At 50.0% G+C, this 19,779-nt stretch overlaps 1 protein-coding gene across 4 annotated transcripts in view; it reads left to right on the top strand.

Moving 5' to 3' along the window:
- ZNF362 (zinc finger protein 362) overlaps window positions 1-19,779 on the top strand; it is a 36,297-nt gene that overhangs the window by 11,654 nt on the left and 4,864 nt on the right. For 3 of the 4 annotated variants that reach the window (XM_081305408.1, XM_081305409.1, XM_081305410.1), the window contains exons 2-7: window positions 364-489; window positions 5,543-5,606; window positions 5,783-6,029; window positions 9,458-9,791; window positions 10,528-10,752; window positions 19,606-19,684. In XM_081305408.1, the coding sequence (XP_081161534.1) occupies window positions 452-489; window positions 5,543-5,606; window positions 5,783-6,029; window positions 9,458-9,791; window positions 10,528-10,752; window positions 19,606-19,684 (987 nt within the window). In that variant the 5' untranslated portion in view covers window positions 364-451. The remainder of the gene's footprint in view (window positions 1-363; window positions 490-5,542; window positions 5,607-5,782; window positions 6,030-9,457; window positions 9,792-10,527; window positions 10,753-19,605; window positions 19,685-19,779) is intronic. The other variant, XM_081305411.1, reaches the window with a different exon arrangement.

Genomic DNA, 19,779 nt, shown 5'->3' with positions numbered 1-19,779 from the left:
AAGTTCCCAGCGCATTTTAAGTGACCACCTGGGGTCCAGTTGTGGCACAGCTGAGTGAGCACCAGCCCTGCCTGTGACAGGCTCTGCAGACTGGTGGGGAAACAGGACTACGTTTGGGTGGGATGGGCCCTGTAGGGCTAGACCAGATTTGGGTGAAATCTTAACTCCCTCACTTTATTAGCTGTGTGACTTTGGGCAAGTTGGTTGACTTCTCAGAGCTGCAGTTTCTTTTTCTATTAAGTGCACATCTCAGAATCATTGGGAGGATTCGGTGGCCTGAATCATACTCAGGACACAGGTATTGAAATCGATAGTAGCTGCCATTTTATTATTATGATTGTTATTGTTATTCCCATATACAAGGTGCTGTTGGGAACACAGAGGAAGTGACTGACTGGGGGTTCAGGGAAAGCTCCGTAGAAGAGGGAACACTTGAGCTGGGTCTTGAAGGATGAGTAGAAGTTCACCAAGTGGGAAAGGACACTCTAGGTAAGGAGCCTGATTTCAGGCTGCATCTGTCATTGAGGGGTTTGTTCTTTGGGGGATTAAGGCATTGTGTTCATCCTCGTGTCCTGAGCCCCCCTCACAGCTGCCCTGGGGGAGGTGTGTGCTCCCCCCCTCCGCAGCAGCCTCCTGTGTCCTGGTGGCTGTGGCTTCCTGCTCATGGCAGTTGCTGTGTCCCTGTTGGTCCATGCTGTGTCTGTCCTGTGTGTCTGGTCTGGTGCTGTCTGTCTGCATGTTGCTGTGACCATGTTTGTCCAAATCGGTATCCAGCGCTCTCCCAGGCCACTCTGGGGAGCAGCCTGCTTCCTTGGCCTCCAGCTCTAACCAGGTCTCTTCCGCCCAGGGGCTGCCCCTGCCTCCCACCTCCCTTCTCCAGGGCCTCCTAACGGACTCTCTGGCTGCCAGCCTCCGGCCTCCCCAGTCCCTTCTGCACGCAGCAGGCCGAGGGGTCTTCCTGTCCCATCACCCACTGCTTGGAGTCTCCACTCCAGGCCTCCTGGGCCTGTCCCCACCCCGCCCATCTCCCAGTGAGCACTCCCCATACACCTTCCCCGCAGGCCTCTGCTGAACTGTCGCTTCTGCTGGAATGTCCCCACGTTGTCTTTGCCTGGCTAACTCCTGCTCACCCTTTAAGACCCAAGGCAGGCCTCACCTCCCCAGGGGAGTCTTCCCTCCCTTCTCCAGGCTGGGTCACCCCAGGCTCCAGGCTGCTAATCCCTCACTTGGGGACAGGGGCAAGTGACTCTCCCCTCAGATCACACAGCTGGTGAGTTGGAGCCAAGATTTGAATCTGAGCATGTGGGCTCCAAACAAAGCAGGCTGTTCCCTGGTCCCAGAGGAGGTGCTAGCGACGGGTCTAGTGCATAGGAACGGGGTTTTAAGGAGATCCTGGCAATGAACTCCTCAGGACTCCCGACCACTCCTGGTGGTGGACTGGGGTGGGTGGGGATGGAGAACAAGAGCTGTGGTCACTGAGCGTCTGTGGAGCATCTGGGCAGATGGTGATGTCCTGCTGAAGGTAGGGTAACTAGAGGAGGAGCATGCCTCGGAGGAAGGCCAAGTGCACTGCAGGCCTGCTGAGGCCAAGGGAGGGAGCACTGCACAGTGGCAGAGCTCATGGTGGTGGCGGCAGCTCTTCCTTACTGAAGCCACCGGTCACCTGTGTGCCCTTCCATGTAGCGTAGGCAGGCAGGGCTCCACTCAGGTTCCCCAGCAGTGGCCCGTGGCTTAGCTTGGTATTTGGCACGGGTGGCTGGACAGTGGCTGGAGGGCCAGCAGCCACCAGGAGCAGCTCCCAGGCAGGCCATTCATCACCCATCCAACTTTTCACCTTTCAGAACAAGAGAAACAAAATGATGGCTGGCGAGCCCGTGCTGCAGCTGGGCTTCCAGGACGCCATCCCTGTTTCTGTCTGGTGCTTCAAGCCCCTCCCAGTTTGCCTGTCCTTCCCAAGTGCCAGCGTGTGGCCACTGTCCATCTGGGCATGGCTGCTCAACCCTAGCTGCCTGCCTGCTCTACCTCCCCACCCCGACCCCTGCCAGGCACCCAGGCTCTCCCTGACCCTGGAAGTCCCCTGTGCACAGGATGCTCCCTGAAGCCTCCGCACCACTGACATCTGGCTCGTCCTCATGTTCAGCGTGGCCTTTGAGGCCCTGCTGGCTGGCACGTGCATCCCTCCCACCTCCTCATTCTCCTGCTCTTTGGTGCCCATTGCCCAAGCCTGTTGTGTGCTGCCACCTCCATGCTCTGCTCGAGCTGCTGCCTCTGCCAGGAATGCTCTCTGCCTCATCCATCTGCCCCGAGCACACAGCTGGCTGCACCTGTCTCCTGCTTCACACCCCCCACAAGACAAGGCCGTAGTAGCTTAGCCTGGCTCTGTCTACCTTCCTCCTTCTTCACCTCTTGCCAGGTCCCAGGGTGGCATAGGGACCTCCAAGGCTTGTTGGGCACTCACTGTGCACCTAGCAGTGGTTCAGGAAATGCTCTGTCCCTGCCTCCCTGCATCTGGCACATAGGAAGTGGACGCCAGAGCCAGGGTCGTTGACTAAATCATTATAGTACCTAGCTCCCCAGCCAGACGGGTGCGGATGAACCAGGTAGGGGCTGCACAGATGAAAGTGACCCGGGGCAGACCCCTTCCCTCTGTGGGCCTGGATCCCCAGTAGGGTAAGCAGTGGTCCCTGGTGGACTACAAGCTGATGAGCAGCAGCTCTGGACCTTAGGCAAGCTCCCTAACATTGACACTGAACTGAAGGGAGGAGGGGTAGGTGGCTCCCCCAGAACTGTCTGAGGAGCAGCCTGGTACAGTGGATAGTGTCCTGGGCCAAGGATGGAATGAGGTAGGGCAGCCTCTCTCACCCCATTTGCAGATGAGGAAAATTGAGGCTTAGAGGGCCGACCCCCAACATCGCAGCACTGCTGCCATCTCCGTGGCCCAGAGCAAGCAACCTCCCTACTGATTCCCTTGTGTGTTACTCTGTGGAAAGGGGGCAAACACCCTTCCCTGGTTTCCATCCTCCTGGGGTTCTGGAAGTTATGACAGTGGGTACAGAAGGACTTGACAAATTGTGCACAGCTAGAGGATTGTGTGGGATTTTCTTCAGTGATTCTGATTAACATTCCTTCATTTACTCATTCTGCTGTGCACCTCACATTATTGATAACCTCTGGGCCTGAATGCTGGAGATACCCAGACAAACCAGACAGTTCCCAGGCTCCCCTGTCCCCCCATCTCACTGTCTCCCTTAGCCCTATCTTTGCTCACCCATAGGGTCACAGCCATGCTATCCTGAGGGAGGGTACATCCACAAGCCTAGTCAGGATGCTTTGTCCTTTCCCTAAACAGCTAAGGGACAGAGGCACTGGACATTGAATCAGGTAGATTGGAGTGGGAATCTCAGCTTTATGTGCTTACTTGCTGTGTGACTTTGAGAAAGTCACTTCTCTGTTGCAAAATTGGGATGATGAGTATCTGTCAGTGTGCTTGCATAAGGTAGGCTTTTGAGGACCTGCAGCCTCCTCTCTGCTATTATTTTGAGATTTTTCTGGGAAAGGAGAAGCCCCAGGGATTTGCAGTCCCCAGGATTTGGAACTCCAGGCAGGAAGTATTTCTTGTGTTGGGCTGTAAGGAGTGGGTAGGGTTTGGATGGGCAGAGGGAAGGGCATTGTGTGAGTGGCAGGAGCGGGAGGCTGATAGAGGGCAGGAGCTGCCTCAGACTCCCATGCTGGCCAGGCTCAGACCAAACCAGCTCCGGGCTGGAAGTGAGGGGCAAAGATTTTTGCATGTAGGTATTGAGCTATTTACATGTGAGTACTGACTCTACCAAGGACTAGGGTTTGCAATACAAATTCCCCAAAGGAATCAGCTTGAGAAAATCTGATCTCTAGTTTGACCCTGGCATCACAGCCCTGTGGTTGTGGACAGGTCGCTTCCTTCCCCTTTCTCCAAGCCTCAAGTTTCTTAACTATAAAATGGAAATAAGTCAGGTGTGGTGTCGTATGTCTATAATCCCACTGACTTGAGCTGAGGCAAGAGGATCAGAAGTTGGAGGCCAGCCTCAGCAACTTAGCAAAACCCTGTCTCAAAATTAAAAAAAAAAAAAAAGAAAGAAAGAAAGAAAAAAGGCTAGGGATGTAGCTTAGGGGTAGAGTGCTTGCCTGGCATGTTATAAGACTCTGAGTTCAATCCCCAGTACTTGGGGCGGGGGGGAAGCATTATAACTCTAGTGTTGCTTTTCAAATAAAGATCATAAGAGATAATTTATATGAAAGTTCTTTCTTAAAATGTTCAGATTAGGGGATGGGGTTGTGGCTCAGTGGCAGAGCACTTGCCTAGCATGCTTGAGGCCCTGGGTTTGATCCTCTGCACCATATAAAAATAAACAAATAAAATAAAGGTATTGTGTCCATCCACAACTAAAAAGAAATATTTTAAAAAATGTTCAGATTAGTTCATGTCCTTATTGAGTGTTTTATCCTGAACTCTATGCTTATAATTCCAATAGGGACTTCTCAAGCTCATGGGACCTGAAAAAGAGGTTGAAGGCTCTTTAATTTGGCCTTCCCTCTCAAAATAAACAATTTTATTTAAGCAACAATACCAGGTAGCTAAATAATTTCTGTAAGAAAATTAAGAGAAACTTGATAGGGAGCAAGTCTTAATGTGATATGTCTGTGCAGCAGGGTCCCTGTAAGTCACTTCTTGACTTACTCTAGGGTCACAGAAGACTCAGACCCTCCGGAGGACTGAGATAGCACTGAGGGCTCACCCTTCCTACAGCCCTGGTTGAAAAGGCCTTCTAACCACACAGGCCTGCCATGGAACTTGCCAGAGTGAGGGCCAGCAATCAGACTGTCACACACTTTGCCTAAAGAGCCCCAGACTCCCTTAGCCTCAGGCCTCCAATCCCTCCTTAGGTAGAGCATCCTGATGCACATCTTGTAAGTCAAATGTGTCCACCAACTCCTGTTTCTAGATAGCTTTCCAGAAGTACCATTTCTTTGTCAAAGGACAGTAATCATTTGGGTCTCCATTTGGATCTCTAAGTCATTCTGCCAAACTGCCCTCCAAAAAAGCTATATCTGGTGACCCCAGTTTGTCCCCTGAAGAGGAGGCCTTTATTCAAGGGAGCAATGGACAGAAGGGCAGGGATAGGGGATGGACAATTGCTTCTGCTCTGTGGCCATTTACAAAGTTGCTGTGGGACACCCCAATTTATCTCTGGATGGGGGCAGGGGGCTTTTGTGTGGAATCCATGGGGTTGGTTCTGCAGCTTAGGAACCTACTGGGGAATGGAGATTTGTTGGGGTTTGGGGGGGTGTCCTGGGAGTGCTCTGGTCTGGATGTGACCTTTGCCCTCTGGGGCCCACTGAGGGAGATACTAAATTCCAGTGTTATGAGCCTGAAGATGTGGTTTCCCTGGGCCCCGTGGAAGGCCTGCTCTTCTGGGTGCCAAGGGAAGGATTCCAGACACTGGCTCCTACTGGAGTGTGCATAGCTGATGGGAACCTCCTTGTGACTGTCGCTCTCTCCCCGCAGGATGGCCGAACCTCGATTTAACAACCCCTACTTCTGGCCCCCTCCTCCCACCATGCCTAGCCAGGTAAGACCCACATCGTCCCTCCAGTTGCACCCGGCGGCGTTGCAGCCGCTTCACTTTGCCCGGGTTTGGTCTGTGCCCTGCGGGAGAGGGGCTCCCGATTCACCGGGGGACGGGGTCCAGGGAAGGGGCAGGGTGCGGCCCAAGACCCCTCAGCAGGTCTCCTCTGTCGCTCATAGCTGGACAACCTGGTCCTAATTAATAAAATCAAGGAGCAGCTGATGGCGGAGAAGATCCGGCCACCTCACCTGCCGCCCACGTCGGCCTCGTCACAGCAGCCGCTGTTAGTGCCACCCGCGCCCGCTGAAAGCAGCCAAGCTGTCATGTCGCTGCCCAAGCTGCAGCAGGTGCCCGGGCTGCACCCGCAGGCTGTGCCGCAGCCAGACGTGGCGCTGCACGCGCGGCCAGCCACCAGCACGGTCACAGGTGGGCAGCCCGCGGTAGGCTAGGAACGGGGCGGGCCTTTGGTGGGCGGTCCTTGGCGGGGAGTGGGCGGGGCCTGGATGGGGGCGGAGACTGGTTGGGAGTGGGCGGGGAAAGGGCGGATCCTGGGAAATAAGGTGGAGGCTGGTGAGGCCTGGGCAGCTGAGGGGGCAGGTCTGTGTCGGCTTGGAGAGGGCTGCATAGGTGAGAACAGGATGGGCGGGGTTGGGGGCTGGGAAGCTGAGGAGTTAGGGAGAGAGAAGCTTGAGGTGGCTGTGGGAGGGGGGAAGACTAGCCATAGCCAACAGACGTCCTCTGACCCTGTACTGGAGGACTCCCTTCTTCCAGTGGACAGGAGGAAGGCTGGGGCTTGCCAGGGAAGCCAAATCAACCTAGAGAACCTTGAGACTAAAGAGAAGAAACTTGATCAGATTGGGGGGATAAGAGACTTTCTTGGTGGAGCCAAATTGCAAGGTTGACGGCAAATGAGGGAAATGGAGCAGAAGGAATGTGTGTAGAAAGCAAGAGAAGGCTGTCTGTGTGGGTTGAGGAGGACCAGAAGATGGTGATAATGATGAAGGGGTCAATGGCAGCTTACTCCCGATAGCTTCTGCATTTACTGATAATCATTTTATTACCCACCTCAGCCTGTGCACTGGACAGATGCTGTTAGTATTAGCTTGAACAATGGACTGTTTTTGATTTACAAAAACAGTAATTTCATGTGCTTCACCCTAATGTCTCCATTCAACAGTTTAGCAAACCAAGGTAGAGAAAGGTCAAGTCGTGAAACCAAGCTTTCATGGCTAGGAAGAGGCATGGCAGGCAGTGTGTTCCAGGGTCCGAGTCTTCTCAAAAGAAGTAGGCATGGGATAAGGAAGGCTCAGCAGCTTGGACTTTACCCTGGTAGTGGGGAGCCACAGAAAGGTTTTATGTAGGGGAGGGGGTTGCTCAGCTTTGGGTTTAAAAGCTGAGTCTGGCTGCTGCGGTGATGTAAAGACTGGGTTGTTGGGGACAAACATGGAAGTCGGGAGACCTTCAGGAGGGCGGTGATGTGAACCAGGCAATGGTAGTGGATATGGAGAGAAGTGGGCAGATGTGAGGAGATTGAGAAAGAAGAGTGGGCAGGGCCTGGTGCTTCCCAGGATGTAGGGGGTGAGCACAGGGAGGACGGGCTGGAGACGACTCCTGCTCTGTGGCTGGGATGGAATCCACAGAGGAAGAGGTTTATGAAAGAGTGGAGCTCAGTCTTAGCCTGTGGCAGAGGTGGCAGGGGACACTCAGGGTAGGTGTCTAAGGGTTGGAGCCCTCTGATACCCTACTTAGAGCTTGGACAGGCTTTTCCAGGAGGCCACGCTAGCTAGGTCTTTCTTCTTCCTCTGGCTCACCCTCTACCCCCAGCCAGGTGCCTCTGCCTCTCTCCCTGCCTCCCTCCCTTCCTCAGAGATGCCCAGAAATTGCAGGGCTGGTGGGCCTCCCCAGGCTGCAGCTGCACTCTGCACATCTCCTGTTATTATGATTTTATTAAATTTATTTTTTCATTATAAAAGCAATATTAAAAAAGCAATATAAGCATATTAAGGGAATTTTGGGAAAAAAAAGAGAAACTAAGAAAAAAAGTCGTTCATAATCTCCAGCTCCTAACCCTGCAGCTTAAAGAGCCTTTTGGTCCATTTCCTTCCTTTCCCATATTTTTTTTTTTAATATGTGTGTGTGTTTTGCTGAGCTTGTGGTAGGACTGGAGCCATGATTTAACTTGCCCTTCTATCATCAACATGCTTATTGCACTTTTATTGTAAAGATAGTAACAGTCATTATAGAAAATTTAGAAATTGCAGACAAACTGAAAGGAGAAAAAATTAGGCTTAGTCCTATAATTGTTAGAGTTTTTGTACATTTTCCCTATATTTTATTTCCTTTAATCATAGATGTGAAAAGTGGATGAATTCACCAGGTAAAAGAACCAAGTTAATATAGAAACTGACAGGGAAAGCTTGCAAATCTCCTATTACAAAAAATTCTCCTCCTTCCCTGGAGAGGACACTAGCGTGCCTCTTCTCAGATCTGTTGCGAGTGTTCACACATGCACACATTGTCCGTGTATACCTATGTATTTTGAGTGTGTGTGTCTTAAAATAGATAAATTCACAATGTCTGTGACTTGCATTTTTTTTTTTAACCTGGCAGCACATTTTGGCAGTTCCTCTCTGTCGCTGCATTCCATCTGTCCTGTTTCGCGGCTGTGCATGAAGTTCTCCATCATCAGGAGGCCCCACATCTGTTTACACAGCCCCTGCTGACCAACGGGTTATGCCCAATTTTGTTTAATCACAGTTTTGTATGAGAGGCCCCTGTACGCAGATCTTTGTGTTCATGTGCAAATATTTTTTATGGTAGGTTTCCAGAAGTCGAGTTAATTTACTTGATTGAAAGTTGTGTACATTTACAATTTTCATGGCTGTGGCTAAACTGCCCTCTATGAAGACTGCAGAAATGTGCAGTCCTGGGGTACTGTGTGTGATACCAGGCATATCTCTTGCCAACTCTGGATATTTTCTTTCTCAGTGCAAAGATTTTTGTGTTCTGAACCACATAATAGATGCCATTTTCATGTTTTTGTCTACTAAATTTGATATTATAAATCTAGTCCTCTCATATTTTCTTTTCTTTTTTTGGTACTGGGGCTTGAACTTAGAGACAGTTTACCACTGCTACATCCCCAGGCCTTTTTTATTTTGAGACAGGGTCTTAGTTCTGAGGATCTCACTAAGTTACTGAGGCTGGCCTCAGACTCAGGATCCTCCTGCCTCAGCTTCCTGAGTTACTGGGATTACAGATGTATGACAACCACCATGCCTGATCTAGGCCTCTCATTTTTTAAAGAGAACTTTTATTATAGAAGTTTTTAAAAAATTTATTGTCAAAGAATTAGAAAGTACAGGTTAACCAATCACTTCTATTATTCACATCACATTTTGGTCCTTCTACTTATTTTTTTCTGTGCACACACATGCAGGTTTTAAAAATGAACATAATGGCAAGTTCAGTAGATGAGATTGATCACTGTGTACTGAACACTTTCCAAATAATATTGCATATTTCAGTTGTCTCTAAATGTTTCTGTTATATAACACAGTAGTGAACATCTTGAACCCAGCACCTCATATATTGCAAGCATTCTACCACTGAGCTATAGACCCCTCGGCCTTTAAGGCTCTAACTCAGTTTAGACTTAAGGTGTCTAAGGTATTTGTGCGCGCTCTTTCTCTCTCTCTCTCTCATTTAGTTCCCCCTGGGTAATAATTTATGAATGGGAAGGGGGAAATCACAGAGGCAGTGCGACCTGCCAAAGTCACACATCTGGACAGTTGGGGCTGAGGGGACCTCTGCAGCTCCCCTCATCCCTACCCCCAACCTGTGTATCTTTGCAGGTCTGGGGCTCTCCTCCCGGACCCCGACTGTGAGCACATCTGAGTCGAGCACCGGCACCGGCACCGGCACGGGTACCAGCACCCCGTCCACACCCACCACCACCAGCCAGAGCCGCCTCATCGCCTCGTCCCCCACCCTCATCTCAGGGATCACCAGCCCCCCCCTCCTGGACTCCATCAAGACAATCCAGGGCCACGGCCTACTAGGCCCCCCCAAATCTGAACGTGGCCGCAAAAAGATCAAGGCGGAGAACCCAGGGGGTCCACCTGTCCTTGTTGTCCCCTACCCCATCCTGGCCTCCGGCGAGACTGCCAAGGAAGGCAAGACGTACAGGTGGGGATCTTGGTGTGACAGGACCAAGAGATCTCAGGCCAGGAACTCATGCTGAGGGCTGGGAAAAGGGGACCTGGGGCTGAGGGTGGGGCTAGGGTCCAGAGGTTGTTGTCTCCTGTTGAGCCTCGCTCATATTTCAAGCCCATTTGTGGGATAGAATTAGACTAGAGCCTTCAGAGGAGGTCTGTGGTTGGCACTCCGTCACAGTCTAGTGTGGCAAGAATGCATTTCTTCTCCCTTTAAGTGATGTCCTGGTCACGTGTGAGCCATCTGAACTTTCAGAACATGCCATTGGCAAAGCTGTAGCTCCAGGGATTCTGAGTTAATGTTTTGGCAGTGGGAGCATCAGAGGAAGCAGGCATCTATATTTCTCAAAAGCCCCCGGAGTATTCTAATGTACAGCTAGACTGAGAATCTCTTAGCCTGTTAGAATCTCGTTCTCCAGGACCATGGGCATGACCCTGGGCAAGACCTCTTCCCCCGGATCATGGTGCCTGTCTTCCCTGAGCATAGACCTGCTCCCCAGGCTGCTGCCAATGTCCCCCAGACTTAAGGCTCTCCTCCCCCAGACTGGAGGGTCCCCAGGCTAGGAGCCTGTCCTTATTTTTCCCAGATGGGCCTGTGCCCTCTGGACTCCTCAAAGACACAGGGTCCTCCAACATGGAAGATCTCCCCAGAGATATCCTACAGGGGCTGGGATGTCTTCCCAGGTGTGACCCTGCCTCTTGCCCTGCAGGTGTAAGGTATGCCCGCTGACCTTTTTCACCAAGTCTGAGATGCAGATCCACTCCAAGTCACATACAGAGGCCAAGCCCCACAAGTGCCCGCACTGCTCCAAGTCCTTTGCCAATGCCTCCTACCTGGCCCAGCACCTGCGCATCCACCTGGGTGTCAAGCCCTACCACTGCTCCTACTGTGATAAGTCCTTCCGACAGCTCTCCCACCTCCAGCAGCACACCAGGTAGGTGGCCTGCCTCATGCTGCCCTGCGGCAACCCATTCAGTTCAGCACCTGTGGCCCCCAGGGGTCAAGAGCCGTTTCCTTTGGTGAGCATTCTGGGCCTTCTTTGATTGGGCCCTGGGAACCCTTGCTGCTACACCACCCCTCACACCACCCCTCTCTCCAGGTCTTTGTTCATGCTGTGTCCTTTTTCTGTTTTCTGGCCTTCTCCTGTCCATCTCTCAGTCCACCGTCCTCCCAGAAGCCCCCTGGTCCCCACGCTGGGTAAGGAGCCTGGGCTCTGTGTTCCCACAGGCCAGTGCATCCTCCTCTTATCAGTGGTGGGCTGCCATGTGCTCGTACACTGCTCCCCATATATTTGAGCTCTTGAAGGGAAGGGCTTGGTCGTCTCCATTTCCATATCTCCCGGGTGTGGTACATATGGGCATCTGTTAAATATGTGTGGAATAAATAGAACTAGTTCCTGTAGAGCATACGATTCATCCATTTAACAAGTTTTTGCAGCGCCCGTGCACCGTGCCAGACACGGTTCTAGGTACCAAGGACACGGCCAGGAATAAAACAGACAAAAACCCCTGCCCATCGGGGCTTACAGTGGGGCTGAGTGTGTGAAAGGGAGACTCAAAGATAAATGCTTTAAGGGAAGAAAAGTTGGTGCAGGGGAGTATAGACATCAGAAAGGCTGTCTCACCAAATAAAAATACCCTAGGTATTTAAAGAAACAAATCAAAGGTTTCCAAGATTGCAGTTCATCTGTTCATAGGGGAAGAAACACGGTTTGCTCACATGATGATTATCATCTCTGGAAGCATGGTCCTGTGTCTGCCAGTATCAGCATGGTCAAAGGCAGGGAGAAAATTGTTTTGCTGTGAAGTTTGTCACTTACTGACAAAACTGGAGGTTTTCTCTCTTCTGCGAGATTAATACCATACAGAGGGACCTCTATACTTTGTTTTGTTTTTGTTAGTTATTCATTCGTCTCCATGGTCTTTGTATCCTTTATCACAAGGCGCAAAATGTTTTACCTTGTCCGTTTCTCTGACTTTGGGGTATGGTTTGTAGGTTCAGTAGTAAGAACAAATGACAGAGTGGCCACAGGTCAAGCTGTCAGCCTGTTTTCTCATTTCCCTGCCTCCTAAGGCACAGATCTGACCACATAAGTTTGTTTCAGCAATTTTCTGATGTTGTCATTACTTTGATTTTATTTCTAAGGTGGCCAGTGTTATGGACAACAGGTATAAGTAGCAAGGTGTTGATTAGTAAACAAACCCTCCTGGTTGCATGGTTCTTAAGATTATGGCATATGATAAGCTTCAGAATCTAACTTCTGTCAGGAGACATTGTAAAGCTCTTGGGCCAGAATTTTAAGTGTGTGTGTGAATAATGTTTTCTTATATTAATAGAGATCAGGAACTTAGAACCACCAATTCAACTCTGCCAGATTGCATAATGGTAGAAGTACCTTCTTTTTTGGAGAATCCTCAAGTTGGAAGCTCAGGAACTGATGGTTTTTTATTGTCTTCGAGGCTGGAACTCCCCTGCCATGGAGCAGTGCCAGTCATTTGCCTGAGGCCTGGGGAGGCCTCATTCTCACATATGAAGTACTGTCTTATGAGGCTTGTCATGCCTAATTAAATGGGATTTGTCTTTAAATGTGACATTTCTGGCATAGTCATGGTGACAAATCTGATTTACCCAATTATATCCTGTTAGGAAAGAGGACAGATTCTTATTGAACTATACACGGAATTAATGATTGTGAAAAGAAAGGGGTCTCACTAAAGGCACTTCGAATATTTTTTAGCAATTATTCTGAGTAGTTTTGTAGACGAGGCCAATTCCGTATGTTGTTCTCAGTAGGATTGTTATTTTTAAGTTACTTTGATGATTTTTAAAATTTTTATAGCTCCCCAGGAATTCTGAAGGGTTAGTTAGAACAGGGCGCCATTTAAGGAACAATTTTACTCCACTCTGTTAAATATAGCCTCCTAAATTGAGGACTGGAGATGGACCCAAGGAGAAAAAGGTTTTCTCAGATGCCCTTTGGAATATGAGACACTAACCACAGTGAAATCGGCTTCATCCCGTTCTAGATAGCAGTTCTCTTCCTCTGACCCTGGGTTAACTGGTCCACTTTGCTAAGTTGTCCACTTCTGGACCAGAAGATCCTGGATCCTGTGGTGATGTCACTGGAAACCTGCACCCATTTGGCTCTTTCCTGAAGTACATAGAGCCCAGCGTGTGTATCCCAGCCCCTCCTGAGGCTGCGTTCTCCTAGGAGTTCTTTCAGATGACTCCATTTCTGACCTGCCACTCAAAGCAGAGGCCTTAAGGCAAGCTTGAAATGGGAAGTGAGACCTGTGGATAAGACTAAACGAATCTGGTCAGTTTATTATAATAATCAACACTATCAGAACAGACGAGAGCAGAGGCTTCTATGAAGATACAAGGCATGATCCGTTTCTCAGATTAAGTACGTATTATATGCAGCAAAGGCATTGGCCAATCTTCAGGGTCTTTCAGTTTATCTCATAAAGTATGAGTTATGGTTATTATTAATTGGTAAGGGTATTTTAAATCTAGAGACCTATTTTTCTTTAATGGTGTTGGGGTTCAAACACATGTCGTTATGAATGCTAGGCAAGCGCTCCACCACTGAACATTGCCCAGCTTGAGGCAATGTTTTTTAAAAAATGCTTTTATGTTTGCTTTTTTTGTGCCAGTTTCTCTGTGTTAAAATGATGTGGGTTTTTTTTTTTTTTTGGTTTATCTTAAAAAGCACACAAAACACCAGGTGCAGTGGCCCTTGCCTGTAATCCCAGTGACTCAGGAGGCTGAGGCAGGAGGATTGCAAGTTTAAGGTCTGCCTCAGCAATTTAGTGAGGTCCTAAACCATGTACCAAGACCCTGTCTCAAAATAAACTGGGTGATTTAGTGGTTAAACACCACTAAAAAATCCCCAGCACACACATACACACACACACACACACACACACAAAGCACAAAACATATATATTTAATGTATATGCATATTATTTACTTAAATGTAAAATGAGTCCATTGAGCTCTCTTCTTGGTTTTCCACCTTTCTTATACTGCACACTTTCTTATACAGCTGTCCCTTCAGCGTTCAGCTAATTAATGATATGGAAAATACAAAACAGGCCCAATCATTCCGAGCTTCCCTCTTTTTCTGAAGCCTCGGATCAAATCTTTGGTGTTGCCCAGCGGCCATCTGGAAACTCCAGGAGCATTTGCATGTAAAAGACACCTTGCCCATTTTATTATTCTGCACTAGAGGACTGAATTTGAGAAAGGCTGCAGCATGAAGTGGTCAGAGGCCAGTTGAAAACAGACATAGTAGCAAGTAATAACAATGATGAAAAATTCTGTGTGGTGGTTTTTGTTTTTTTTTCAGAAGTAGACTTTGTTTAAAAATATCATTTAAGACCATGTCCAAAAATAAATAAGTAAATAAATAAAAATTAGTAGGCCCTTGAAGGAGAGTATTTTGCCAAAACATCCAGACCCAGGGATTACTCTCCATTCCTGAGGGCACAAATTTCTTTTCTGTCTCTTTTTTCCTTCTGTGTGATTTAAGTTCATAATGGCAGGAAACCAAGCAAACAACATAAGAGAATTCTATCAACAATTGGAAAAAAAATTATAAGTCACAGGGCACTGGCACATATAATTAAGCCAATGTGTCCTAGCCCAGTGGTAAAGAGATGAGTGTCCCAGTTGCCCCAAAGTCTCAGAGTCCTTTGGACAAACAGATAAACAAAGCCAAACCTAAAGAAGCAAACAGATTCCAGATTCCCCATCCTCTGCTGTTTTGACAGAGACCCTGTCCTGTTTTCCTACCTCTCAGCAGGAAGTCAATCAGGTCATATCATTAATCAAATGCGTCTTTCCAGTATAACTGCCACTAATGAAGGGGAGAGGAGAGGGTCATGTCCAAAGCAGAAGCAGCTCTGGTCTGGTGAGAGAGGAACAGTCTGAAGAGAGCGAGGAAAGTCGTTCCTAGTTGTAGAGAACAGTGTACCTAGGTGACGCTGTTGGGGGACATAGTTTAGTGGCACTGGTGAACCTAGGCATCTTGGGATGTCCTGTGTTGACAAAGGAAGGAACAACAAGGAGAAGAAAGGAGGTGACCTGTAAAGTGTAGCCTGAGTCCACATTTGAGGATCAGCCCAGCAAATAATAAATACCACGTGTATTTATGGAGAAAATAGAACATTCCCGTTACAGTCAATCGATGACAGAAAAACAGCAATTGTCTCTCGGAGTTAGCATCTGCCTAAGAACCATCCCACGTCTGCAAATGTCTCAATGCAAAAGACAGGGATAAAATTGTTTGGGGAGAGAGTTAGTAAATTATAGGAAAGGGCTCAAGGTTTTATCTATTTGTGGAACCTAGTGCCAGACAGAGTGACGCATTTGTTTGTTTGTTTATTCAGGGTGCAAAGTGTGTTTGGTGTTTGTTTTTCTTTTCCTGACTCTGATTTTACCAGCATCCTTAATGATAACTGCGATAGGGGGGACAGGGTCATTTTGATTTCTCAGTCTGATGATAATAATGGTAGTAACATCTTCAGCTTTTCCATATCAAAGAGCTCCTCCGAGCCTGGTCCTACACAAGGTGCTTTATTATACAAGGTATCCATAAAGTTCTGGTACTATAGAAACTTGTGTTTCTTTGTAAGAGATAACGAATTTCAAAATGCCAGAGAGCAAATCATTTTAAGAAATATTAACTTTCACTATATCTACCATTGTTTCAGTTACAAAGTACAAGATGCAACTTTGAAGCCATTTAGTAGTGGAGTAAATACCTGAGAAATAAGAGAAAAGTGAACGCGGAAGATTATTATTATTCTAATGGGTAAAAACAGCAGCGACAGCTACTCCGTCTTCTGAATCCTTAGTAATCTTACTTAAACGCCGAATCATTTCCCTTTATTTTACACAAATCATTTATCTTAGAGATTAATGTATTAAAACTAACATGGTGGAATGTTTTATGAGCACCTTTTATGTATGGTCCTTTAATTGCTACAGTTTTCACAATCCTTATTATTATCCCCATGTTAGAGATGAGGAAACTGGGGCTCATGGAGCCAGTCACTTGCCCTTGGCACACAGCTAAGAGGTGGCAGAAGTGGGATTCAGGCTCAGTGCACAAGGAGCAGCCTGGGCTGTCAGGCTGCAGACTAAGCTCGAGTGCACATGGGGTGGAGGTGCTGGGCAAGGAAACAGGACCAGTCTTTGGGGCTCCCTGTGGGCCAGGGGTTATGGGGACGGAGGAGCAGTCCAGGAGCTAACGTGGGCACCCCATCCCTCTGCAGGGGGGAGCCAGGCCTGGGTGCTCCCCTGGTGGGAAGATGCCCTGGAGTAGGATTCCCACAGGAGCAGTGGGGCGGGGCCTGACCTGCATTCAGAGTTGGAGATGAGAGCCTCAGGGCCAGTGGGAACAGCAGCCTGGTCCTTCATTCACCCAGCAGCTGCTCCCTGCAGCCTTCTTTGAGCTGCCCAGTGCTGGGTGCCACACACAGGGACAACTCAATGGTCAGGGACAGGCCCTGTCCTGGAGGAACTCCCACTGTAACCTAGAGACTGGTGGATGCGTGACAGTGGTCAGTATTAGGTGGAGGTTGGGGAGGATCAGCTGGGCCCAGTGTCGGGGGATCCGTCGCCCTTCCCAGCAGAGGGAGAAGCCGTGCCAGCAGCGGGAACAGCCTGAGCAAAGGCTCAGAGGCTGGCTGGGGAAGGTGGTGGCAGGGTAGTGAGATACCAGCGAGAGCAGTGTCGGGAGGAGGCTGGAATGTAAAGGGCCTTGAAAGCTGAGGCAAGGCCTTGGGGCTCTGTCATGGAAAAAGGGAGAGATGGTGGCGGTTACTGCTCAGAGCCTTGATCAGGTACGATACCCGTGGCTGCTGCCATGGCTGAGGTCAGGGGCAGGTGCTGAGGCCAGAGTCCAGGTAAGGGTCTGAGCTGTTGGTGAACCTGGGTAGGAGGAGGCCACCGGGAGAATTTTCTGGTCAGGAGGGCTTGGCTAGGTCCCCAAGGGGGACCGGAAGTCCCTGGAGAACTATCAGTTAGTCAACAAACACAAAATACACCTCCGGAATGGAAGTTGATTATGTGGAGTATATTCTGTTGTCAGCCGCTGACTTTAGAGAGAACTCACTTTCCTTCAGTCTGCAGCTAGTTATGGTGTCCTCTGTGCGCTGAGGTCATGCCCACTGCTGGGGAGATGGTGGTAGATGAGACCAGAGGCCTTGATCTCAAGGAGGCAGCCAAGAACGGTGACCAGACATTGAAGTGTGGACACACTTGTGGGAGTGGGGTTTCATGGGGCTAGGCGGGTAGGCTGCAGGGGTCTGACCTCTTCTGGTGGTTCGGAGAAGGCTGTCCTGGATGTGCCTTGAGAATGAGAGGGTGGATTTGAGCCAGGGTAGCTGAAAGAGAGGTGGCAGGGCAGAGGGCTGGAGGAGGAGGAGCTCTAGATGCCCGAGTTGCCAGCGGGGCTGGGCTCGGGGCCAGGAGGGAGGATGGTGGGCACGAGCCTGTGAGGTTGAAAACTAAAAATGATGTGTGTTCTAGGGGCCCTCAGGCCCTCCCTGCCACCTGCTCTCAATCAAACCCACCCTGCCCTGGAGGGGAATGAGGAGCGGTTGAAATGGAGGGGTGCTGGCCACTGGTGGAGCTGGAGCAGAGGGTCCTTCCCTTGTAAAGACAGAGCAGTGGCCTGGTGGACCACCCCACCATGTGCAGGTCCATAGGTGCTCTCAGAACTGGGTCAGTTCCACTTGGCACATCTAGGTGCAATCTGTGGGCCGGGCCCTAGCCTTACCCTGTCTTCGGGGTTCCCTGTCTGGTAGACATGTGTGTACGAATCTGGTAGACTGAGAATCCAGAGGTGTCAGCACTGTGGAGGAGCTGCCAAGCTCTGGGGGTAGGGAACCCTGGGTCGGGTAGGGAGGAGCAAACTTAGGAAGGATGAGGTGACACTGGGCAGAACGAGGTGCAGTGAGGGCAGGGCATGGCGGGGAGAATCCTCAGACGTGGTCTCCAGGTAAGAAGTGGTTCCCTGACCAGGACACGGTGCACAGAGTATGAAGGTGAAGCTGGGCCACCGATAAAGGCCTGAGTGACACACTGAAGAATCCCGACTGGCTCTGGGTATATCGGCAACCAACATTACAAGCTCTCTGACAGCAGGGAGCCCTGAGTCCCTAAATGCAGCACTGATCCTGGCTACAGGGCCTTGGTCTCTAGATGGACTGAAGGTGGAGCAGATCTGGGCTGTGAGAAGGTGAGAGGGCCCTGTTTGGCCCAATCTGCATTCTCCTTCCACTTAAGGATGCTCATTGGCAACTTAGGCGAACAAGGTTTGGGCCCAACTGGCATTTCATTGCCTACTGGCTTGGCACAGAGGGTCTGGCAGGATGGGTGCCTCTGGGCCAGCTGGGGAGCTGGCCCTGGGGCTGGAGTGTGCAGCACAGGGAAGGCCACCTGTTGGCATGTGCAAGGCGTCAGCTGCACTCAGCACCATCCACCACTCTGTCCCCACCTGGCTGTTGGACAAGAGTGAGCTGTGGTCAGCCATGAGGATGTCACCTTCTCAACTGGTCCTATCCTGTTGTGTGTAAAACTGTCCCCTGCGTTTCCCAGTCCCCGACCTTGTTCAGTTGTTTACAACACTGACTACCTTCCGCGTGTGAGTTATTTCCTTATTTCATGCTTACTGTTCTTTTCTGCCAGGGGGTAGTTTTTGTCTGTTTTGTTCCCTGATATATCCCCAGTGCCTAGCATGGTGCCCAGCACACAGGAACCTGGTGTGATAAACATTGAATGAATGAATAATAATTACTGGCAAGCCTTTCTTGAGTGCTACTGTGACGACTCTCGGCTGAGAGCCTTACATGTATTATCTGGTGCACTTTTCACAAAGCCCAGTGAGGCAGGGACTGTATTTTTATATCCATTTTGTAGGTGAGGAAACCAAGGCTCAGTGATTTGCCCAGAGTCACCCCACTAGTAAATGGTGGGTCCAGGATAAGAACTCAGGAAGAGGAGTGGGGCACAAGGAGCTATCGTTAAGAACACAGAGGGAGGGCTGGGGATGTGGCTCAAGCGGTAGCGCGCTCGCCTGGCATGCGCACGACCCAGGTTCGATCCTCAGCACCACATACCAACAAAGATGTTGTGTCCGCCGAGAACTAAAAAAAAATAAATATTGAAAATTCTCTCTCTCTCTCTCTCTCTCTCTCTCTCTCTCTCTCTTAAAAAAAAAAAAAAAGGAACACAGAGGGACTGAGCTTCAGGGCCATGGGCCTGAATTTTCTAATACATGAGGGTGAACATGTCACCATCATGGACATATGTCTGACATGGAGAAGGGACAGGAAATAGAGGCCAGGAGCCATTCAAGGGGGATGTCCTTCTTCTGGGGAAGGAGGCAGGGTGGGAGGGAAGGTCCTCACAGCACTGTGAATCCATTCTTTTCACGATGGCAGAGAGGACAGAAGGAAGTCCAAGCAAGCTCCCTGCGCTTAGCTGGAGGCTGGGCTGGGTCTCTGAGTGGTGCTTTTCATAGGTCGGGTGCAGAGGGACCTAGGGGGAGTGGAAAGCGTCAGTCAGACTCGCAGTGGAAGCTAGAGAGGGAAGGAGAGACGATGGCCTTTGAAGTCCCTAGACCTCTCTGTGGGCTCACTCTTGGCCACTGAGGAGAGTGGGTCAAGGGGACCGAGTCTAGTGACTTGGGAGCAGAGGTATGGCCCAGGGCAGCCAAGGGCTTGCACTCTGGAGCTGGTCTGGGACCTCCTCCTCATCAGGCTGCCCCTTGCAGAATCCACACAGGTGACAGACCCTACAAGTGCCCACATCCTGGCTGCGAAAAGGCTTTCACTCAGCTCTCCAACCTCCAGGTGAGTGCCTGCCTCCCTCCTGTGCCCCAGGGACACAAGAAGGGGTGGGGTGGGTGGGGGGGTCCCACTGCCTCCTGACCCCTGCTGTGCTCCTC

This window comes from Spermophilus citellus (genome assembly GCF_964194105.1).
Source record: "Spermophilus citellus genome assembly, chromosome: 9".
Taxonomy (NCBI): Eukaryota; Metazoa; Chordata; class Mammalia; order Rodentia; family Sciuridae; genus Spermophilus; species Spermophilus citellus.
The sequence above is the reverse complement of the archived record's forward strand: the minus strand, read 5'-3'. Positions and strand labels throughout refer to the sequence as shown.